This window comes from Anabrus simplex, chromosome 1 (genome assembly GCF_040414725.1).
Source record: "Anabrus simplex isolate iqAnaSimp1 chromosome 1, ASM4041472v1, whole genome shotgun sequence".
Classification (NCBI taxonomy): Eukaryota; Metazoa; Arthropoda; class Insecta; order Orthoptera; family Tettigoniidae; genus Anabrus; species Anabrus simplex.
In genome coordinates, this window is record NC_090265.1 from 897,825,306 (window position 1) to 897,851,049 (window position 25,744).

The window sequence follows — 25,744 nt, forward strand, 5'->3', positions numbered from 1 at the left end:
GACATCTGTAAAATGGTCATTGAGCTACTTTTGACAATATAGTGGGATGTATTACCTCATCCTGCCCATTAGAGGACAGTTTCCAAAGGCACTGGACAAATCAGCTCATCATTACCCAAATAATGACTAATGGTAAACTCATCGCACACGATTTAGAGGTTAATGTAGGTTCATGAGTATCTTCTCTGCTACTACTAGTAGTGTATGCATAATTTCTTTTACAATTATTAGCATGTTTTAATAATGTTGTTGCTAAAGACTTGTATTGTTGTACACACTGCTCTTTTTAAAATGCCTTCACTGTATTATTGTAAAATTCTTTCTGTTCAGGTGAAGATGTATGAAGAGCAACTCCGTGATAGTGCAGAGAAGTTACGCCACTCCCATGATAGTGAGGTTTTGATTCAAGAAAACAAGTACATGATAGAGGATTTGAGAAATGAGAATAAAAAACTGAGAGCCCAGGTAGAAGAGCTGTTGCTTCAGCTTGAGCATCAACCAAACTTGGCTGAGAAAGAAATTATCTCTAAACCAGTGCTGACTCAGGAGTCTCAGAAATCTTTGGTACCAACAGATGTAATTGATGAACTTGTGAAAGAGAACAAAAGGCTTCGGGAAGCACTGGATGCTGCTAAACAAGGTCATCTGGGAGATATTGCTGAACCATCAGTGGAGACATTGGCATATGAGAACAAAGATTTGAGAGGTGACATTCTTGAGAAGAAGAAATTATATGAGGATGTTTTATTGAGAATGGAAAAATTAATTCAAGAAAATGAAATTCTTCACACTGAACTCCTGGAAATGAAGCATAAACTTGAAGCAGCTGGAGACAGTAGCCATGAAATGAGGGGTGTAGAACAACTGAGACAGGAAGTAGTAGAGTTAAAGGCACAACTGGTAGTTGCTAAAGAACGTTTAGAACAAGAGCAAGATAAAAATAGAAGGGCAGTTGAGTCTAGACATACTCAAACTGATGATGATCCAGATATGACTCGATTACTGCAAGAGAATGCAGACTTGAAAGCTGAGGTTGAAGGAGTAAGACAGGAATTAGGATTGCTGGAAAATGAATTGCAGACAATAGTTGGCGTTAAATCAAGGAGTAGTATTCAAGCTGTTATTCCAGTTGAGCCAAAAGAAGTTGATGATGAAAAGAATAATGCAAAGTCATCTGAAGTTGTCACAAAACTGACTTACGTATTAGAACAGTTACGGCATGAGAACACTCACTTAAGTGCTCAATTGCATTCTGTTCAGAATGAAAAGGATGGACTGGAAGAGGCATGTCGGCAGCTTGCATCCCCTCACTTCGGGGAAGAATCTTGCAATTCTATGAGGCCAACTGAAACTGATCACGATTTAGGGTGTAGAACCCTCCTATCCTTGGCATCAGGTAGCGAAAAGGATGTTCTTGATGGAGATAATGTTTCACTTTCACCACGTTGTTGTTTATTACCTGGTAATAATGAAAGTGAGTTTTGTTGCCTGTCAAATAACTCCCAGCTTTCAGTTCCAAAAAATGGCAAAATGATAGGTGGCATGTCAATGCCTACCCCACAGTATTATATTCAGCAAGTAAGTACAGAAACTGATATGTCATGCAGAACTCTTAATCAACAGCAGTATGTTCCAAAATCCAGTGTTAATAAATTGTCTGATAATTATGCACAACAAGCTGGCACTGAAATGGAATTCAGCTGCACAAACTTAGCAACAGGCCCTCATCTGCAGCATTCAGTTCCAAAGAATGGTAATAAAATTGTCAGTTCTGCTACACCACTGAATCCTTTACATTTCATTCAACCTGCAGACATTGAACCAGAATTTAGTTGTAAGAATCATGCTGCACATCCCAAAGTATATATACCAAAAAATGGAAAGAGATTAGATAGCAGTGGGTCTGCTGCATATATAAAACCAGAGGATTCTGAAATGGAATTCTCTTGCAAAAATCTAGCAAAAACTGAATCAAAGACTGGGAACAATGAGAAAGTGCCTAGAAAAGGGGGAAGAACAATATCAGATCCTAATACTCGTACTACTGTTCCCAGATCATGTAGCAATGTAACAAGATTTCAAGATCAAAGAAAAGAGCAGGATAAAAGCAGAAGTAGAAATAATGAGAGAAGAAATACAGCAGAAGCATCTGTTGATTTGATTAACCTGGCAGCAGCTGTCAAGGAATTAGAGACAGAAAATGAACTGGAATGTTTTAATATTATGGTTGATCCTTCTAAATATCAGATGAAAGTTCCTGACAGATGCTTGTATCTCAAGGATCAGCTGTCAGTAGAACAAAAGGATAAAATGGCCATTCCCTTTGCAGAGAGTTCACCATCAAAAATGTTGTCTGAACTCACTGATGTTTCCAATATGGATATGCCTGCAGGTAGTGACATTCCCATGGCTGTAGAAAAGAAACGAAGCAACACACAACTCAGCAAAGAGCACAGGAGGGGTAATAGTGCAGATGGCTATCCCAAGAACATTACTCGGCCCTCCAGGGTAAGTTGTTACACACCTTATCAGATCTGTAAATATATTTTGTTAAGATGGAAGTTGTGCATTTCAGTGGCTACTTAGCAGAAATCTTTAATTTCTTACCTCAATATTGACTAATCATGGTGAGTGTATTTATTATCTGAGAAATTAATTCATGTCACATCTTTTCTAGTAATTATGACCATTCATTTGGGTAACTTTCTATCTATAATCTTGAATAAGTTTTATTCTAAATATTTAAATAATAAATGCCAGAAATAATGTTGTTCTGTACTCAGTTTAAGTTTTAAAACTCTGTTTCTCACTCGAGGATGCGGCTACAAATACTGGACCAACTACTACTCCCAGTGCTGATCTGCAGAAGGAGCTAGAGCTGGAAAGGGAACGAGGTCGACGAAACCAGCAAAGCATCAAGCGATTGAAAGCAGAACTCCAAATTCTACGGAGCAAGCTAGGAGATGGCAAGAACCTCAGTGCTGCTTCAGCTAGCAGCAGTGGAAGTATGTGTAGCTTGAACATTGGTGGTAACACATTGATGACAGCACCTGGTGTTGCTTCTCACCATGAACAAGCATTTAATGACTTCCAGCGGAAGGTGAATACATTACTTTTTTTCCTTTCTTTCTCTAGCTTGATAAATAATATGAAAAAAAAAAGTTTAACCACCTAAACAATGCGCAATATTGTAATCTGAAATAAAATTGGGTTTATTTCAGTTCATGGAGCCATCATCAGCACACAAACACTTAAAAAAGATTAAAAGCACATTCGCATTAATGTATCCACACGAGATGCTGTCAGTTGATACAATTATATTTTCACATTTACAAATTAATACACACATATAACCTTAATCACAGTACCACAACACAAAAACACTTCACTTGTAGAATATCAACAAGCCACCATCTTTAAACAGTTGACAGCTAACACCGAATACCACGGAGGTTACACTTTGAAATACAGTTGGAAACAAATGACTACTGATCAATTCATTATGGAGACTGCCTTAACTCAGCATGTTAGCCACGTGTTTCCAAAGCACAACTTCAGTAACTCAAGAGTAACTAACAGTAACCGACTTCACCCTCAAGATCGTCTCTTTATATATATCTAGCCAGATTTCCAGAAAGATACGTTACAAAATAAACTACCTTCTTGAATGTTCCAGAGTGTCCAATACATAGAAATAGTGTACAGAATATTCTCAATTATTCTAGTGTGTATACCATTCTGGAAGTTACAGTGTGTTTCACAATTATGGATTACAATTTATATATACAGGTAAGAATAAATTATAATATTAATTTACAGGTATTTACATTACAGAGCTGATATCAATGTCTATGTACAACACATGTTTCATAACCTCATACACAATACGATCATTCAACTACGTAAATAATAATAACAGTAATACTTAATGACATAACCTCACACACAACGCGATCGTATCGTAGTAATAATAATAAAACAAATACCAACATGATGTAACACTTCACAGCCATACATACAAGTAATAATAATAATAATAATAATAATAATAATAATAATAATAATAATAATAATAATAATAATAATAATAATAATAATAATAATAATAATAATAATAATAATAATAATAATATTATATAATATAATATATAATAATATAATATATAATATAATATATAATAATAATAATAATTATTATTATTATTATTATTATTATTATTATTATTATTATTATTATTATTATTATTATTATTATTATTATTATTATTATTATTATTATTCAAGCTCAATATCTGCATTAGTTACCCATGGGTGAGAGAATATTGTCTTCAAGTTATACCTGTCATCGCACTTGCGTCAATATCCCCTTTATAACTTGAAAAAATTTCCACACTTTGTCACACTCTCTTGGTCCTCTCTATTTAACCACACACAGACTACCGCAGTCACACAGCCCTCCTGTTGGCGCTGTCAAAGTCCACAGTTCGTAGCCCGGCGATTCCATCGGGGGCCACCGCCTTCCCATGGTGGGTCCGCTGGACTCGGTCGACGGTGCCCCCGCTTCCGGCGACGGCGATCCACAGTTCCTCGCGTGGCATTCAAAACTCCACTGGCTTTCCCCTCATTCGTACCTTGGTGTTCTGTCAGGTGGCACCCTCGTTTGATGGTTGTCGGTTCAGACCCCATTGGTTCTCCATCTCCTAGAGGGGGTCCCACTGGCTGTGTCATTGCCATTGCTGCCTCCATCTCCTGGGACATTGTCTGGGCCTCCCATAGTTCTGCTCCACGCTGAACATCCCAACTGTGGACAATGCCACGCCTGCCGAATTCCCCCACAACTTCCTCGCAGTTCAGACATGGCTGCGGGCTGCGTCGTGCTTCCATATCCTGCTCACGAAGTCCAGCGATCGCGTAATCGGTGCACTCTTCTGACATCGCTCTGGTCTTGAACTGGGCCCTGATTTTTTCGTCGAGTTTTTCCAACTGGACCACGATATTCTTCTTGAGTTTTCCGATATTCTTCTCGAGTTCTCCAAACTTGGCTTCGATGTTCTTAGCCTGAGCCTGAATGAAGGAAGTTAACTGTTTGAGCATCACCATGGTCTTCTGGTTGTTCATTTTCAAGTCCAATAGCTTCAATAGAGTCCTGTCACAGTCACCAGTTAACGTATCCACAAAGACGCACACGAGATGCTGTCAGTTGATACAATTATATTTTCACATATATTTACAAATTAATACACACATACAACCTTAATCGCAGTACCACAACACAAAAACACTTCACTTGTAGAATATCAACAATCACCATATTTAAACAGTTGACAACTAACACCGAATACCACGTGCTTCCAAACCTCAACTTCAGTAACTCAAGAGTAACTAACAGTAACTGACTTCACCCTCAAGATTGTCTCTTTATATATATCTGGCCAGATTTCCAGAAAGATAAGTTACAAATGAAACTACCTTCTTGAATGTTCCAGAGTGTCTAATACATAGAAATAGTGTACAGAATATTCCAATTATTCTAGTGTGTATGCCATTCTGGAAGTTACAGTGTGTTTCACAATTATGGATTACAATTTATATACACAGGTAAGAATAAATTATAATATTAATTTACAGGTATTTACATTAACTGAACTGATATCAATGTCTTTGTACAACACATGTTTCATAATCTCACACACAACACAATCATATCTTGATAATAATACAAATACCAACATGATGTAACACTTCACAGCCATACATACAAGTAATAATAATAATAATAATAATAATAATAATAATAATAATAATAATAATAATAATAATAATAATAATAATAATAATAATAATAATAATAATAATAATCACAATCGTAAAATAATAATTATTATTCAAGCTTGATATCTGCATTAGTTACCCATGGATGAGAGAATCTTATTTCTAAGTTATACCTGTTACCACACTTGTGTCAGTATATAGATCTATGAAATGATTTTAATGTAAATACATTTAAAAGAAAGATCAAGAATGCAGTATTGGTACTTGAGACAATTCAAAACAGTAAACATGGTGAATTCACAACACACACAATAGTTTAGAGAGCTGTAACTCACACAAGACTGGCTTCTTCTCAGCACAGCATTGTCGCTTTTCAACGGGTAGACGATTCCATTTACAGTGAGGTACGTTAGACAGAGTAACATGTGGTAGAAGTAATAATAACTCCATTTAGTTTCATGTCCATAGTAGTGTTGCCACTATTTCTCTTCCACCCCACACTTATGTTTGTGGAAAGTAGATTCCTCTTTTTCACGAGGGCTTTCGTTGTTAATGCTAACCTACATACATACATCCTGCTTACTTCTTCTGTCATTGATGATTTTAGGTCCAAGTCTTAATATTATGTTCTTCACCTGCCATTCTTCTACATTTTGTCATTTTTGTTTTGTATTTGTTTCACTTTATACTCAGTTTTCAAAACTGTACCCATTCCATTCAGCATCTCTTCCATTTTTTTTAAATTTTTCAGTCAATGAGTCACCACTGATCTGCTTTTAGGACTGTTGCCCGTGTGGCAGATTCTCTATTGGTCTACATTGGACCACTCTAGTAAATTATACAAAGGATTTCTTGATTCAGTATTTTTTCATTCTGTGAGATGCTGTCTTCCTTTGTTCTGTTGAAAATACCCTCCCATTAGACCTTTTATTTATCTTGGTCTGTAGCCTGGTGTGTGTGTGTCTTGAAGTATCTTAATTTTTTCTGTTTTATTTTTGAGATCATCTATTGTTATTTGTAGCTCTTTAATATCTTTAATATCCTCCTTAATTTCCGTGATCCATTTAATCTTGGTCTTGCTATTCCATAATTTTTCAATTATTCTTTGGATATTTCTTGTATCAGATGTTCTGATAAGATGTCCAAAGAATGATATATGTTTTTTCCTAATCATGCTCAATACTGGTTTAATTTCCTGATAAACTGTTTTATTTGATGCTATTCTCCATTAACTTGATACTGTTTATTTATGCATGTTCTAATTTTTATTTTTTTTTCTGTCTTAAGTATTTTGTCTGTTTTTGCTGTATTAGTGGTTTTAAAAATGGTTTCACTAGCATAAGTTATTTCTGGCTGTGTGACTCTTTTTATAATGTCTTAATTTTGCTGCTGTCGATAAGCTTTTTTTTTTCTTGTGTGTAGTCTTGGTAATATAATTTGCTTTGTTTCATTTATTTATTCTGTTATGCCAAGCTGGTTTCTCATTAAGATTATAAGTTATGATTTCTCCTAAGTTCTTAAATTACCAGGCGAGTTGGCTGTGCGGTCAGGGCCACGCGGCTGTAAGCTTGCATCCAGGAGATAGTGGCTTCGAATCTCACTGTCAGCAGCCCTGAAGATGGTTTTCCCTGGTTTCCCATTTTCACACCAGGCAAATGCTGGGGCTGCACCTAAATTAAGGCCATGGCCACTTCTTTCCAACTCCTAGGCCTTTCCTATCACATCGTCGCCATAAGATCTATCTGTGTCGGTGCAACGTAAAGCGACTAACAAAAAGAAAATTTTTCAGCAATATTGATTTCTTGCCCATGAAATTGTTATTTTATTTACCAGTGGGGGATGTGTAAACATGATCTCAGTTTTTTTCAAAGGATATTGTAAGACCTATTTTTTGTGCTATCTCCTGTAGAGATTTGGTGTCGAGTTTCCTGAATATTGTTGGACAATAGAGCAAGGTCATCAACTCATCAGCAAATCCTAAACAGTTTAAAATTAAATTTTGTGTGGAGCTTCCAACTTTTATGTTCTTTAGCTTGACTTTGTACCATTCCCTTATTATAAATTTTAATGCACAATTAAATAGCAATGGTGATAAACAGTCTCCTTGTCTTAAACCTGTTTTAATAAAAAATGGTTCAGAAACCTCTCCTTTAAACTTTACTTTTGATATGGTATTGGTTAAAGTAAGTTCTATCAGAATAATTAATTAAGGATGGAGTCCAAAATTCTGTAAAATTTTTAACATTGAAGGTCTATGTATACTATCATATGCCTTCTTAAAGTCAACAAATGTTATTACTATAGGCGTGTTTTGTTTTCTGTAGTATGCCATTATTCATTTTAGAGTGCTCTCTTCAGCACAACTTCCCCAGGGTCTAAAGCCTCCTTGGTATTCTCCTAACTCTTTTTCTAGTTGATCTTTAATCCTTCCATATGAGATCTTGGAAAAAATCTTGTATGTGCAGTCCAAAATAGACAATCCTCTATAATTACCAGATTACTCATATCTCTTTTTTTATTTTTTTAAGAGGGTGTGTTAAGGCTATTGTCCAATGTTCTAGAAACTGTTCAGTGTTTCGAATTTTTGTTAAAGCCATCTGTAAGGAAATCCGAACCATATTACTTGAATATTTTGACATTTCTACAAAAACCTCGTCTTCGCCACATGCCTTATAATTTTTAAGTTCTTTTAGTGCTTTTTTAAATTCTTGAAATGTTGGAGGGTTTATGTTATTAAATTTGGTTTTCATTGGAGTATTTGTATTAGTCCTCCTGGTGGCCATGACCATTAAGGCGCTGAAGTCCAAACGGTCTGACACCGAGGTTAGCTGCTTCGAGTCTCGTTGGTCGAAAAAAAATTTCTCCATCAGAATGTTGTCCGGCAGGGTAAGGGAGGTGGTGGTATACAATTTCTAATCACTAGATTGTGTGCCAAAAGCCTGAATGAAATTCCAAACCTCACCGCAGTGTTCATATGGAGTGAGGGCATATGACGCTGTTGATGGTGATTCGTCCGTCGGATGGAGATGTTAAGCCTTGAACAGACCCCTTGGTGCTATTCGACAGGAGTAGGCTATGTGCCGGCACCGGGTTTCACCCTCTCTCTACTATCATATATCACGTCATTCATTTCATCTCATTAACTCCTCCGATGAGGTCATAAAAATCCTCCACAACAGATTCATCACACCTCATACCCGACCGCGTAGGGAAACGGGACAAAGGTTAGACAAACATTCAAGTATTTGTATTCATTTGTAATAGTTCCTTCTGTTCTTCACAGTTCAAAAGTTTACTGAATGCTTTTGCCATAATCTCAGCATTTTCACTACTGCTATGTGCCATTTTTCCATTTTCATCTTTCAACATTAGTGTAGGAGGAGCATATTTCTGTAGTTGTCTTCCAAAAATTTTATAATAGTCTCTAGAGTTGGTATTATGGTAATTAACTTCAATAGAGTTTATTATATCCTTATGAAATTCTCTCTTAATTTTTCTAATGTTTTGGGAGAACTTTATCCTGATATTTTTTAGGTTGTTAGCATTTTCTTCTGATTTATGGGCTTGGAACTTTAACGATAATTTTTTTTAATACTATAGATTAGGGAAGCGACTGGGGATTTAGAGGTATTCGTGGTAGGTACTGAAATCACACGAAGGGTGAAAAGAAATCATGATTTAACAGGATGAATAACAATATGTATTTTTGAACCAACAAATAAAATTAGAAAGGAGAACCAAAAGATTTAAAAATCAGATTGAAATTGCAACGGCATTAAAATCAACAGCAAGTGACATAACATTAATTTGAACCAGCCACATACAGTGTAATGAGAAAAAATCTGGATGGTGGCAGAACAATAAACTGTACACTTAATTGCTCTTTCAAGAGTCCTAGTACCAAGGGCTAACAGGCCATAAACAATTTAAGAAGGACAGAACCCTATTAATGAAAAGGGAAGAGAACGCAAGCCTGGTGCGAGATGGGAGGGAAGCGACCTGCAAAGTAAACTCTTAATTATGGAAGGGCAGTGGGAGTTAAAAGTCACAAGCATAAATGCCTGTGCTCACCCATTTTGTCTCGAAACATAGTCCAGGCGGAGAAGATGAAAATATATGGCATGTAATCACATGTGTAATCCTTGCCACACCGCATTTGGAAGCCACTAGAATAATTTTAAATACCAAGTTCTTTTGTAAAGGTGACGTTTCGATGACGTAGCGAGCAGCCGTATGGAGAGTTGAAACGTTCAGTTGAATGATGGCAGGCAATAGTTGCGGCGGTGCGATGAGTCGATGAGAAGGTAATTGAGCAGAATCTTGTAGATATTTAGGGGTAATATTACAAAATGCATGGCCAACTAACTCGATAAATCTCTTCCAAATCTTTGGCTGATTTGGATTATTATGAGCAAATCTGAGAGTTTTGACATTAAAATGTCTTACAGCTGGGAGCCATCTGAATATTTGTCTAACGAAATAGTATCATGTAACTAATGTGTGATGAAGTGTAACCTAGCGACTGTGCAGGCTGTAATGTGAAGTATGGACAGATGGCCAGAAAATGTTACCTAGCAACTGGGCAGGTGATATCTTATGGCTGGTGATCATCTGAAATTAGCAACCGTTGATGGATGGCCATGACTGAGACACATATAAGACGTATTTGTGATTATTTGATTTTCCCATGGGGAAGTTTAATACCATATTTTGAAATTGCTTTTCTTTCTGAACAGCAACCCCCTTTTCCACATCCCTCCTTGATTTTCTTCATTGCCTGCTCTGTATATTAAAAGGTAAGGGAGTTAGACTACACCCCTCCCTCACTCCCTGGTGGATCTCTTAAAACAAAAATTACCACCACCCCCTACTGTTGCTTCTCATATCCCTCAACTCTGGTCACTGCAGTTCATTTTTTGTACAGATTATAAATAACTTTTCATTCCTTATACTTAATTCCAGTCCTCTTAACAGTTTCAAAAACTTTGTCCAATCTACACTATCAGAAGCCTTTTCTAAGTCTACAAATATCATAACCATGGACTTGATCTTCCTTATTTGATTTTGATTATCAGCCGTCTGGCCAGGATCTCCTGCCATGGTAGCATGCAGCGAGTAACTTGAAGCCAAATTTCAGGTGGTGGTTAGTTAAACTAGCTCTCCCTAGGGGGGCCAATGACTTTGGGCAGAGGAGCCCCCCTGCCCCCCAAAGGGAGTGGTGGCCCTCAGTGGAGGAAATGCTACTGGAACCCATCTTGTTGGTGGGCTGCAGCTTCAAAAGAACTGGCTTGTCAGACCTTAGATGGTCAGAGAACACTTAGAATCTCTGGGTCGCCCATCTGGATTGCAACATGGAATGCAAGAAGTACAGTGGTCTGCCAAATTATTATACTCAGATTGAAAATACATGGATTTGCTAACATTCTGGCAAAATAAATATATTTCTGGGAATGTTTCATGCATTATCTTTATTTCATTTGTATTTCACATATTCTGTTTACCATTTTTCACACAAAAAACAGTTTCCTAACTATAATTGTCTTTGTAATGATCAAACGTTTAGTATTTTGTGAAGCCACCCGTAGCCACAATCAGTGCAGAGACCCTTCCTGGCATACTCGTTATGCGTTTTCTTGCCCGTTCCTTCATATACGGGCTGTTACAGACCTTATTAAGTCTTTCTAGGAGCATGTTCTTGCTTGTAATGACACCTTGTTAAGTAATTTCTTTTTTCAGTGCCTTCCAAATATTTTCTATTGGATTCATGTCAGGCGAGTTGACTAGCCAGTCCAATACATGATTTTTGATTTTGTAGGAATGCTGTTACCGATTTAGTCTTGTGGCATGGTGGTGATTCATGCATGGAGGTAAAATCATTTTTCGGGAACCATTCTGAGACTTGAGGCAAAAGTTTGTTCCTTAGCACCAGCTCGTACTGATCCTTCCCCATTGTGCCTTGAACAATATACAGAGGGCCATTACCCTTGCTGCTAATCACAGATCATATCATTATGGAGAGAGGATGTTTCACCTGTTCTACAACACATTCTTCATTGAATTTTTCATGGGTGCGGCGTTGAACAAACTCGGTTTTATCATCAAGGATCAGTATTGAAGATTCATCTGAGAAGCAAACCTAAAAAATACAATGCCAGTGCAAGAAAGTTTTAATCAATATTATCTTACACCATGAGAACACAAGAAATTGCATGTGCAATTTTACAGACCTCATTCCAATCTTCCTCTGACCAATTTTTGTGATCCTTACCCCACTGAAGCATTGTTGGTTTCATAGCAGTTGTCAAGTTTGGTTTCTTTAAAGGACAGTGTCACTTCAGATCCATCTCTTTGTAACGCCGTTCTAAAGTTCTTTGCGACAAAGGAATCCCAGTTTATTGGTTAACACTTTAGCAGGTGTAAGACAAATTTTTGTTGCATAATTTCGAATTATTCTGTTAATTCTGGGCAAAGTTATTCTTTTTCTGCCCCACTGACCTCTGCGGCATGAGCCAAGAGGTGTGCTTGTTTTCATTTTTTTGGCGATATCACTCAGTGATGACTGTGAAACCCCCACGATTGATGCAATCTGCCGTTGGTTATACTTACAGTGGGGCAATAATGTAGAAATTGTGGCTTTCTTACAAGGGGTTATGTCACAACGCTTCCCCATCTCAATTTGTAGGTTAGAATTCCTAAACGGGGAATAACAACGGATTTAATGCATTTTTCCACACAGCTTCTTATTACTAAGTACTCCGCATTCCATACTGTAAAAGTTACTTGTAATTACAAACATTGAAAGAGAAGAACAGATAGACCACAATAACTATAGGACATCAACGAACAATAGTAATACACAACTTGCGTGCCAATAGTGCTGAAGTTCCAGGCTCACCAACAATGACACAACACTATTTCAGGACTTGCCAACTTCTTGATATATGCAGCAGTCTCCAAAGAATAAATAACTCATGAATGGACAAGCTGTAGAACTAACAATGGAAAATATTACAGCTTTGCTGTTAAAAAAGGCAAATACTTGTTCTGAGTATAATAATTTGGCAGACCACTGTATATTACATAGGAAAGATTGCGAATACCATTTGTAAAATGGAGAGAATCCTGAGAATCAGTGAGATGCATTGCCCAGATTCAGGACAGTGCACTACAGGTGAGCACACTGTATGCTACGCTGGAAACGACAACCTCAATCGCTAACAGATCAAATGAAAGAGTTCCACCTTTTCAATACACATTTATTATAAGTTAAAACACCATGGTATTAGTTTCAACTTTTCTAGGAAATCATCTTCAGCCATAAATCGTACAAATTGACATGACAATAACACAATGAAATACATACAATGAAGAACGATAAAATCTGCTGATGTTTTAAATTTAAATATACTGGGTGAGTTGGTCATGCAACAGCTGTGAGTTTGCATCCAGGAGATAGTAGGTTCAAACCCTATTGTTGGCAGCCCTGAAGATGGTTTTCCATGGTTTCCCATTTTCACACAAGGCAAATGCTGGGACTGTACCTTAATTAAGACCATGGCCATTTCCTTCCTACTTCTAGGCCTTCCCTATCCCATCGTCACCATAAGACCTATCTGTGTTGGTGTGACATAAAGCAAAATTGTAAAAAAAGAAGTGCATATTCCTGGTGTATAGTTTGTTATGATGATAAAAGTCTGTTTAAAATGTTGACTAAAACTCTGTGTTAAAACTTGAAGATAATACATGTAGTTTGTTATAAGAAAGCAAAATTGTCTAGAGATTCGTTATATGATAGCTTATGTGAAGCTATTTGTGTTCTTGAAGGTGTCAAATACTTAATGGTAGGCTGGGGAACATCTTACTGTGATACATCAAAGTACACGAGTTCAATCCAAGTTTATTTTCAATGCAAACCACAGTAAAGCAAGAAAAGTATCTGTAAGTAAAATAAAAAAGTGATTATCTATGTATGCGAGTACCGGGCGAGTTGGCCGTGCGCGTAGAGGCGCGCGGCTGTGAGCTTGCATCCGGGAGATAGTAGGTTCGAATCCCACTATCGGCAGCCCTGAAGATGGTTTTCCGTGGTTTCCCATTTTCACACCAGGCAAATGCTGGGGCTGTACTTTAATTAAGGCCACGGCCGCTTCCTTCCAACTCCTAGGCCTTTCCCATCCCATCGTCGCCATAAGACCTATCTGTGTCGGTGCGACGTAAAGCCCTTAGCAAAAAAAAAAATATGTATGCGAGTCATGTGGAAGCAAAGTAAGTTATATGAGACTCACTCCCATTTAATGCATTGTCCAGCATGTGTATCCTTATGCGACACAAACTACAATAACAAGGTTGATGGTGGATGTGGGTAGGTTGATAGTGGAAAGGAAAGTGGGAGGGGTAAGGCATGTTTACACTATGACGGAACTGACGGGTGATTTACGTCTGTCATAAAATGGTATGATGTTAACAAATAAGATATTAGATCTCTCGGATATCTCATTGAGATTTAAAACGGGATTTTAATACTGCTCCAAATGTATAAAACAATTTTTGATTATATTTGGTAAAGTGCCCTTATCAGCTGTTTTAAGAATCTTCATATTCCGCTCAATACTTGAACTTGTGATTACACTTCTCCATATATATTATCTAATTGCCGAAAATCTATTACATTTAATAGCGTTATCATGCTCGGAATACCTTGTGATGAAACTACGTATGTGGCATTACAGTCACTACATTTTACTTTATGTATGTATGTTGTATGTTGGGTATTCAGCCCAAAGGCTGGTTTGATCCTCTTCAGCTCCACCAACAGCTGTCATAAATAGCCTAGGCATTACTGAAGAGGCGTACTAGGGAAATGAGGACTGAGGTAGTTTCCCGTTGCTTTCCTCACCGAGCCAGCCGTTGCTGTTACATATCAGTCTGCCAAGCCCACTGAAATGCATGCACCAACCGACCCTATGAGCGATATTTTCATACCATTCATAGCAGGGACTGGCTGCATAAGGAATGGTATTACTAGCATCATTCATACCTCAGTCACTTTCATATTGTCAAAGCCAAGGATGAGACTGAGACAGGTCAATGAAAGTAACAAATTTGATATAGCCCATACCAGAAGACATAGTGCACTGTAAACACTACATCTCGCCAGCAAAGGCATTTTTACTTTATATGCACCAAATTTGGAAAACTTACTTTGTTGCTTGATAGAGTGAGTGTTGTAAATAATGGATGCATTATTATTGGTTCTGTAGGCTATTTGTGATTATGGTTTTTTTTTAAATATTAGATATCTGGTAAATGTTCTCGTTATTAAGTGTAAAGGTAGAAATTGTACATTTTGAAATTATTTCTCTGGATAAGGTGGGTGATAGATCATGTTTAATTTGATTAATTATATTTTCTATATTATTTTTAGCAATGTTATGTATGAGATATAATTCATTTTTAAGATCTTTCTTGGATAACAGAATGTTAAAGGCATGATGTACCATACTGTAGTAGGCTGCTTTCTTATGGGATAGGGGATGTAATGAACCTTGTTGTATGGTGTTAATTGTTTGAGTTGGCTTTCTATAAACACGGTAGCTGATAAAGTTTGAATTTCTAATGATAATTAAATCTAAAATGTTTAGAGATTGATTTAGATTTTGACTCTAACGTGAATTTAATATGTGGATTAAGGGCGTTCAAGTTAATTAAAGTGGAAGGTGCATTTTCAGTGTTATTATCTATTATGACAAAGAAGGTCATCCACATACCAGACCCAAAAGCAAATATTTTTGAACTTCGTATTATTAATAATTTTGTTGTATTCTAAATTGTCGAACTAAATCTCTTCTAAAATTCCAGAAGCTGGTGATCCCATAACTAATGTATTCTGTTGATAGATTATATTATCCAAACTAAAATAATTATTGTGTAAAACAATTTCTAATATAGAAAGAATCTCCAAGATTTCCTGCTGGCTTAGCTTACCATGTGCTTAAAAATTATTTTTAATGATGTCACAAAGTTCATTAATTGGTATTCTGAGATACCTATTGGTTATATCAAACGAATGAATAGATAGGTTTGAACGGATTTTTATGGCTTTGACTTAATTTACTAATTTAGTAGTATTCCTGGTGGATTTTTTAGTTAAAGAAACCTATAATTATTGTTGAGAAACTTTTGGATGAATTGAGACACCTTGTATAGTGGATTGGGCCTAAAGTTGACTATCGGTCTCATCGAATGCCAGCCTTGTGAATTTTAGTTAATGCTCTGGCTTTAGGTAGCGCTGTCAGAAGTCTTGTGAACAGAAGTGAAGTACACTCATGTTCATAAAAACCAGAACACCGTGAAAAACTAGAGATAGGACGTTCATATTCACAGGATATGTGCATTAGTATGTTCTGAAGAAATGATTAGCATTTGAACCATGTTGACCCTCAGGTTCAAGGTCCATATCGATATCTCAGCACACCACTACCGACTGGTAAAATGTGCCTGCGGCTCTCGTTGTTGCTATAAACTGAAGGTAATGGGTCAGTGAGCAGATGTGCAGGATGCCTCGCAGTCATATGTGAGAACTGTACCGTCAAATGAGTAAGTTTGAAAGAGGGCGCATTATTGGCATAAGAAAATGTTATGCATCCATCCGGGAAATTGCTGCTTGTGTGGGAAAAAGTGTGTCGGCAGTGCAACGGGCGTGTACAGAATGTTTCACAAAAGGCCGTAGAACACGACGAGAGGGTCTTGTTGCACCACCCAGACCACCCCCCGAGAAGATCGACACCTCATTCGAATGGCATTGCAGGACAGATCTGTGTCCTCCTCGGCTCTGGCACAACAGTGGAACAGTGTAACACATCATACACTATCAGGATGACAGTCCATTGCCGTTTATTCTGGTCTGGGTTACCAGCACGTCATCCACTTCTCTGCCTACCTTTGACTAATGTGCATAAACATGCTAGACTGCAATGGTGTATGGAACAACGTCACTAGGGACAGGAATGGCAGCAGATAGTGTTTTTGGATGAATCCAGTTTTGTTTGTTTAAAAATGATGGCCATATTTTGGTTCGCCGTAGGCAGGGGAGAGGCATCACATTTACTGCATTCGCACAAGACATACAGCGCCAACTCAAGGCCTTATGATGTGGGGTGCTATTGGGTACAACCACAAATCACTGTTGGTGCGTGTCCAGGGCACTGTGACCAGTTTGACCTACGTGAATGACATCCTGTGACCTGTAGCCATACCCTTTCTGCACGACACCCCAGATGCCATATTTCAGCAGGACAATGCGTGACCACATGTTGCTGCATGAACACATGCCACCTTGTTGTCACAGGATGTAAGACTGTTGCTCTGGCCTGCCCGATCACCGGACTTGTCGCCAATTGAAAATGTGTGGAATATGGTGAAACAATGGGTGCGGCGCTGTGATACAATGCCAACCACCAAAGATGAACTGTGGAACCAGGTGAATGCAGCATGGGTGGCTATACCCTAAACATCATTCGCACCTTATGTGCGTCGATGCCATCACGCATGGAACAAGTTATCAGTACCCATGGAGGACCCAGTGTCTACTAGGTAACAAGACACATGCTGAACCTAGGTGACTGAAATGCTAATCGTTTCTGCAGAACGTACTAATGAACATGTCCTGTAAATATGAACTTCCTATCTCTAGTCTTTCAAGTTGTTCTGTTTTTTATGAACATGAGTGTAGATTCAGATGGATACAGGGAAACAACACTTAATCCTTGAAAAACAGATTAAGAAGCAACCATGGATGACCACCAAGATATTGGAACTCATAGATGAGCGGCAGAATTGGAAGAACTTAGAGTTGCATAAATACAACCAGCTGCACAAAGAAATTAAGACCGAGCTCGATAGCTGCAGTCGCTTAAGTGCAGCCAGTATCTAGTATTCGGTAGATAGTGGGTTCGAACCCCACTGACGGCAGCCCTGAAGATGGTTTTCCGTGGTTTCCCATTTTCACACCAGGCAAATGCTGGGGCTGTACCTTAATTAAGGCCACAGCCACTTCCTTCCAAGTCCTAGCCCTTTCCTGTCCTATCATTGCCATAAGACCCATCTGTGTCGGTGCGACGTAAAGCCAATAGCAAAGAAAGAAATTAAGAGGAAGGTTGTGTCTGCAAAAGAACAATGGATGGCAGAAAGATGTCAAGAGTTAGAGCTTCGGTAGCAAAAGAATGACATTTTTTATCACAAAAACAATTTCATAATGACTAATATAATTTCAAGCCCTGGACCTGGAAGTCATATATCAAAGAAGTGTTCAGTGATGATAAACCCAAAGAACATTGTGTGAACGAAGCAAACACAGGTTCCGCCATTTTGAAGGACGAAGTGTGGCTTGTCATCTGCCAAATAAAGAATTGCAAGGCCATTGGACCTGCTGAAGTACATGCAGAGCACCTCAGACTCCTGGACGACAAAGGAATCAGTACTCTAACAGAATATTCAACAAAGTCTACTCGACTGGAATAATCCCAGAAGATTTTCTCAGGTCCACTTACTCGTATATCACTCTTCCCAAAAAGACTGATGCAAAGAGCACAGAACCATCAGTCTAATGAGCCATATCCTAAAGAGATTATTTACTGGGCTGAGTAGCTCATGCAGTAGAGCGCTGGCCTTCTGAGCTCAAGTTGGCAGGTTCAATCCCAGCTCAGTCTGGTGGTATTTGAAGGGGCTCAAATAAAACAACCTCAGGTTGGTAGATTTACTGGAACATTAAAGAACTCCTGTAGACAAAATTCTGGCACCTCTACATCTCTGAAAATTGTAAAAGTAGTTAATGGGATGTAAAATCAGTAACATTAAAAACTATTAAGAGATTCTTGAAGATTATTCAAGGCAGGATCTGTGCTAAGTGCAAAGTGATAAGTGAAACACAATTTGGATTCAGGAATAGTCTTGGAACTAGAGCTCTTTTATATATGCAAGTTTTTGTTCATTGTTGCTTAGAAATCAATGAGGATGTCTCTGCATGTTTCATAGACTACAAAAAGGCATTTGATATAAAGTCCAGCATGAGAAGATGATGCATATTCTGCAGAACTGTGGACTTGACACCAGAGACATAGAATCATTGCCAACTTGTGTTGAGGTCAGAAAACAGCAGTCAAGATTAAGGAAAACCTGTTAGAAGAAATAGATTCTATCATATTCTTTGACAAGGCTATGTATTATCACCCCTACTCTTTACAGAAGCTTTAGAAGAACCATCTACCATACGTATCATTATCAATGAGGAGTGTGTAAATAAACCCTGGTACACAGATGACATGGTGTTATTAGCAGACAATCCAATGGACCTGCAGGTATTATTAGGCAAAGTAAACACAGCTTGGAGCAGCAGAGGGTTGTAAAAAAACATTAGGAAAACCCAGTTCATGGTCATCAGTAAGCAGCAAGACATCCATGTGCAGCTCACTCTCAGCAATGAGACCATTGCTAAGGTTCCTTGCTACCGGTTTGTAGGATGTTACCTCAACCAGCAATGGGACTGCAGCCAAGAAATAAAGATCCGCATCAAGTGTGTGAGGAGCATCTTCATGCAGATAACAAAATTGCTTAGCAATTGCAGCCTACAACCGATCGTTAGGCTCCATTTGGTCCGTGCCTACATCTTTCCAATGTTGCTGTATGGAAAGGAAAGTTGGATGCTTACCCAGGCTCTCTGCAAAAGACCGGAGGCATTCAAAATGTGGGTGTACAGACGGATACTCAGCATTTTGTGGGTGGAAAATAAATCCAGATTTCCAAGGTGTTGGATCAACTGGTAAAAAAGGCCAGAGTCATGTTGAACATAAAAAAGTGCAAGCTGGAGTATTTCGGCCATATGATGCGAATGATAAGTAAAGGATCATGCAACTTGTCATAGAATGAGTTAGGAGACCTGGCAGATGGCAAACTTTATGGCTGAGGAATCTCATGGACTAGTACGTTTTGAGGTCCCTATACCATACTGCTGCATCTAAATTCAAGATTGCTGTGTTGATCACCACATTTTACTAGAAGATGGTACATTAAGAATAATAATAAGAAGAAAATTATCAGCCTTAAGGTTAGGAGCGCCTTGCAACTTCCTACAATTCTTTCAAAAATCAAATTGGTCTTTCCTGAGCTCATTGTTAACCGAGGTTAGCCGGTTCGAGTCCCGTTGGTCGAAAAAAATTTCACCATCAGAATGTTGGCCGGCAGGGTAGGGGAGGTGGTGGTATACAATTTCTAATCACTAGATTGCGTGCCAAAAGCCTGGATTAAATTCCAAACCTCTCCGCAGTGCTCATATGGAGTGAGGGCATATGACGCTGTTGATGGTGATTCGTCCGTCGGATGGGGACGTTAAGCCTTGAGCAGACCCCTTGGTGCTATTCGACAGAAGTAGGCTATGTGCCGGCACCGGGTTTCACCCTCTCCCTACTATCATATATCACGTCATTCATTTCATCTCTCATTAACTCCTCTGATGAGGTTGACGTCAGGAAGGGCATCCGGTCATAAAAAAACCGCCACGACAAATTCATCTCACCTCATACCCGACCCCGTAGGGAAACGGGACAAGGGTTGGACAAACAAATTGTTAACCTGTCTTTCAATCCTTCTGTAAATAAATCCTTATGATAACATGTACGATATATTGGGCTAATGGTGTGGTAATCTTCACACTTTCTTATAGGCTCATACTAGACATTTTTTCCGTCATTGAGAGAGAGTTCCATTCCAATTTCTGCAGCTATCATTTTCTAAATTAATAAACATATCATGCATATAATAATAATAATAATAATAATAATAATAATAATAATAATAATATAAGGATTGTATGGTTGTATTTTCAATTTATAGGTTTCTGAACTTGAACAAAGAGTGAGAGAAGAGAATTCGCTACGATTTGCCTTGGAAGTCCAAATGAACAAGATGCGATATGAGCTTCAGGTAAGTGTTCTTAACTTGCAATTTGACAAGTGAATAATTTATTTATATTAGGAATTATACAAGAAACAGGATAGATAGAAGAATTTACTGACTAAAATCCTCTCCTCGAACTGGAAATTCTTTATTTCCAGCCAAGCAGCTTAAAGCCAGCCGAAGAGAGCTCTTAATACTTACACATACACTGTTTCATGGCTCTAACACAGAAGGACGACACACCCTCACTCTGTGAAGACCAAATTTTGGAGGTGCCTTGCAATGGATTTCTGTAGTCACTGGCATTTCTTGGGCTTGTTCATAGATCTTGTTATAATATGAAAGACTTTTCTTTTCTAAATTTTTGGCGTGACAACGTCTTACTCCGCAGGCTTGAATGCATGGAAAGTTAGTATTATGAAATTAATCTTTTGATAACATGGTGTTTCTGGCAAAATATAAGTATTTCATTTTATATTCAGATATTGCTAGGTAATTCAAGGTCACAGTGATAAATTTCGTGTGATGATATAACCTCTTCCTGCAGGGGCCTCATGTTTTGAGCACTCAGTACGCTTCAGAGCACCATAACAAGTTAATCTGTTGACCAATTTAAAATATTCTGGTCTCATTTTGTTTGCAAATAGATGGGACAAATACATGTACAGTACAGTTTGTGAATAACTGTAAACATTGGAAATTTGCAATGAATTTTTTGAAAAATCAGCAATTTGATCATCTAAATGTCAATTCTCTGACCCTTATGTGAACATTAGAAAGTTTCAGAGTCCGAGATGATGGTACCACAATGGTTGCTCTACAACTCTTATAGGCAAAGTTATACAACATCGAAAATGTGAGATTTTCTTAATTTGCTTCATGTTGACCTCGGAATTTAAATTTTGGCCCGTGATGTGTGTATCACTGAATAAAGAATTGTACATCTGACATAATGTACAAATGCAGTAGTCTTAGAACAATTAGGGTGGAAATTTCGTGGCATACAGAATTTTGAAAATGACTAATTTTATTGGAATAAATGCTCAGGCATCACCATCTGCTATGCTTATAATGCCTCGCCACTTTAGCTGGAACTCTGTACACTCAGTAGTGCTACAATCCTCCACCACTCAGCTCAAAGCGCTGCAAGGATGTCCCTCACCATCTTAGCATCTGCTGCAAGCAGTTTAAACTCTTAATACCTTCCGACTTTAATATTTTCCATTTAGGTACTTAACATGATCAGATTATTCTGTTGTGTTGCAAGCAGTTTTGTCAAGAAAGATTGGAATTGCTATTTTACAAGTCAAATGTAATGTAAAAGCTTACCAGTCTGTCGAACACATAAGTTAAATATAAATATTACATTGTAACATACCTTCTTTAATAACCGGGGAGAATTGAGGTCACAAATTCCAAGGTCCACGTGCTTTCACATACCCTAATAAACACCACTGAACACTATAACATACCTGTAATATTTATATTTAACTTGTGTGTTCAACAGACTGGAAAGCTTTCAAGTTACATTTAACTGACTTACAGTTATGAATTTCATTGGTTCCGTATTGAAGTGGGATTACAATAAAATTAAATTCTTTCAAGGTCCACCTATTCAATACAATGACGTTTTATTGTGATTTAATCACATGTCAAATAGTCAAATGGTACTAGTTTCGGCATGAATGCAATTAATGCAACAGCTCCTACATAGGTCAAACAGGACGCAACTTTATGATTAGATATTCGGAACACGTCAACGCGATGAGACACAATAAGTTCTCCGCCATGGGTATACATATGCACGACACTAATCACAAATTTACCGACATTGAACAAGATATGGAAGTTCTTCAAACAGTAAACAAGGGACCCATAATGAATATAATTGAAAGTTGTTACATCAACTGCGACCAATATTTTAACCCCAATTACAATTTAAATGAGATTTATGAGAAACCCAATATTCTTTTCGATCTTTTAATCGATTGGCTTAAAAATACCAAACTATCGAAAAACAGTTCGATTTTCCAAGTAATCCGGAATACACACTCCCGTCAATTACCCCCACTACCCCATCCTTCTGCCCCGCCTTAGTTCCATTCCCCCACAAGAGCTCCGCCTCCTTCCTTCCCCTCGCCTCCTTTACCGTGCCCACACACTTCGTCCGGCTCCGTCTGTGTAACAACACGTTTACATGCTGCTGAAGGTGAGTCAATCATCATTCAACGATTCTAATGTTTCTAGTAACTTCCACACATTGCTTCCAATGTCTAACTTGGCTATTCTCCTTCAGGTTCAAATTGAAGTGGGAATTCATCTCTAATTACATCACGATCTTATATGATCAAAGTAAACTTCCCTGGAACCACCTAATATCTAAAGGAACAAATGTCATTCACATAGACAGCATACAACTGCAAAAATTCACTTATCCCGGATGCACACAGACTGAATTATGTAACGAACAGCCGGAATTTTAAGAATTTTATATCACACCAATTGTATCATAATTTTATCGTATTTCATGTATCACCACATTAATTGTATGTTATTTTATAATGAGTTAAAATGTGTTTTAGATGTTTTAGGAATATATATCTTGTTTTAATTTGTACTCAAGGTTGATGATGGCACATAGATGCCGAAACAGTACCATTTGACTATTTGACATGTGATTAAATCACAATAAAACATCATTGTATTGAATAGGTGGACCTTGAAAGAATTTAATTTTATTGTACATTTAACTGAGTCGACACTGGAAAGTATGTCTTCCTTCTTAACAAATTTTACAACTCATATCACTTAACTATGCAGACCCGGCCAACAGCTGGAAACTGCAGATGATGATGATCACTTAACTGCTCATTATGACTGCTATCAGAAGATGAGGTGTAACTTAAAATCTTTTCAATAAGGAATAAAAATATGCACTATTAAACAAAGAATTACATGTTTTGTTAAAAGAACATCATCAGATTCTATTAAATCATACTCAATATTTGGAAATATTTATGTTTATTTCTGTCCAAACACCTAGGAATTTGGAACATATCTTAATGAAGTCCTGCTTTGTCTTCACTCCAGCAAACAATGAGAGGCAATTGAGAAAGCAATGGTTGTTTCCATTTGTTACACGTGTGTGATGTATCAAGAAAATAAACCTGTTTTCAGTATCCCGTTCATGCAGAATGTTAGCATCCTACATATCCTGCATATCGATTCCCCCTGAAATATGTCTTAATCTGCTGAATAATGTAATTATTGAATCACTCTTAAATGTACTGAAGTGCCCTTGTCTGTTAGGTTATCAGCCCAGAGGCTGGTTATTGCAACACAATTTGCCCTATGAGTAACACCGTTCATAACACTCAGACACACTTTCATGCTGTGAATGTCATTACTCGGCACCACTCACACTCCTCCTTTCATATAGTCACAACCATGGATGAGATTGGGACTTCGGTGGAAATTACACTTTGCTGTGGCCTATGCTAAGAGGCAGATGCTAAAGTACTCTATCCATCAATAAATAGCAACAGGTGGAAAAGTGTCCTTAGGATCAAAACATAGGTATATCTAACAATCAGTAAACATTTAATTTTATAACAAGGCAACAACTCTCAGAGATTCTTTAATAACAGGGGAGGACTGAGCTCACAAATTCAAAGGTGCAAGTGCCTTCACATGCCCTAATAAACACTAATGAACACTCGTTGCCCTTTTGTTTGTCAGGTTAACCAACAAAAATACACACAAGAATGGAAAGAAATCTGCTACTAATCAGGAGCAAAGGTCATGCTACAAATATAGGCCAAGATCAAGTTAAATTCCAAAAAATCACAAAAATTTGGAAAGTAGGCTAACACACAGAAGAGAAAGGGAATTCTGAAAAGCACCAAGCGATCCCATAGCATAGCCTAAAAATAAAACCTAATGGGGCACAAGGCCCAGTGAAATACAGGATAACCCCATACTACCTTGGACTGGAATGAAGGAAAAATTAATGATTGAAAAATGAAAGATGCAATTAAATTTAGAAAATCCTAGTCACAAGAAACAAAAAAAGGAAACAAGGGTCTACACTCATGCTTCCTTTTAAGATATTGTGCTCCTTAGGGCAATTACATTTGCTGCTTGAAAATCTTAGAAGAAAACTACATGATAGAAAATTAAGCTTAATGAAATCTGTACATTAAAACTGAAGTAAGTATGGCACGTCAAAAGTTTACATTCTGAAATGTTGGGGAAACGTATCTCTGTTAGTCACATGATGTTTTGTAGAGTCACATGGTCTAGGATAAAGAAGCCTACCTTACTTGTTGCCTCAGCATGCCATTTACCTCAAGCGAGGCGAAAACCTCATCTGTTGATCACATAGTCAAGATAATCTTTAGCAGGCAACTGACCCTGCCTTTTATAGTAGCAGACTGGGCTATGACTGGTTGAATAAAGTTCATTAGGAGAAACCTTAAGAAGTGACCAAAGAAAAAGGGTTACCAACCCCTAACTATTACATTTTGTACTAAAAGAATGTACTGTAAATGAAAGCTCAAACATAGGTTCCTAGGTGGCAACCTTAAACAGAATAGTGTAATCTACAGGTAAGCTTCAGAACTTCATATTAACATAAAGTTCAGTGTATCTCCACAAAATGTTGCTATAGGTAGATGTTTTTTTTGCTAGTTGTTTTACGTCACACCGACACAGATAGGCTTACGGCGATGATGGGACAGGAAAGGGCTAGGAGTGGGAAAGGAAGCGGCCGTGGCCTTAATTAAGGTACAGCTAAAGGTGTACAAATTGTTCTTCAGGCTTGCCTGCCCCAAGCTGCTCTGCAACAAGCAAAGCAGCTTAGCTTGAGCGCCAGCGAAGCAAGAGTGCACGCGTACCGAGCGCGCTAGTCATAGCAAACCAAAACCTGGGTTTCCCTAAGCCTGACAGGTTGCCTGGGACCCGTTCGGACTGCCGGACTTGTGTTCGGCCTTCCCTGACTGTCCAATAACTGGTGAAAATATTCGCA

At 37.9% G+C, this 25,744-nt stretch overlaps 1 protein-coding gene across 1 annotated transcript in view; it reads left to right on the forward strand.

Moving 5' to 3' along the window:
• The window catches only part of LOC136857458 (uncharacterized), a 374,657-nt gene that overhangs the window by 279,599 nt on the left and 69,314 nt on the right, over nt 1-25,744 (forward strand). Inside the window, exons 18-20 of the mRNA XM_067136132.2 lie at nt 331-2,508; nt 2,816-3,100; nt 20,656-20,745. Coding sequence (XP_066992233.2) covers nt 331-2,508; nt 2,816-3,100; nt 20,656-20,745 — 2,553 coding nt within the window. The remainder of the gene's footprint in view (nt 1-330; nt 2,509-2,815; nt 3,101-20,655; nt 20,746-25,744) is intronic.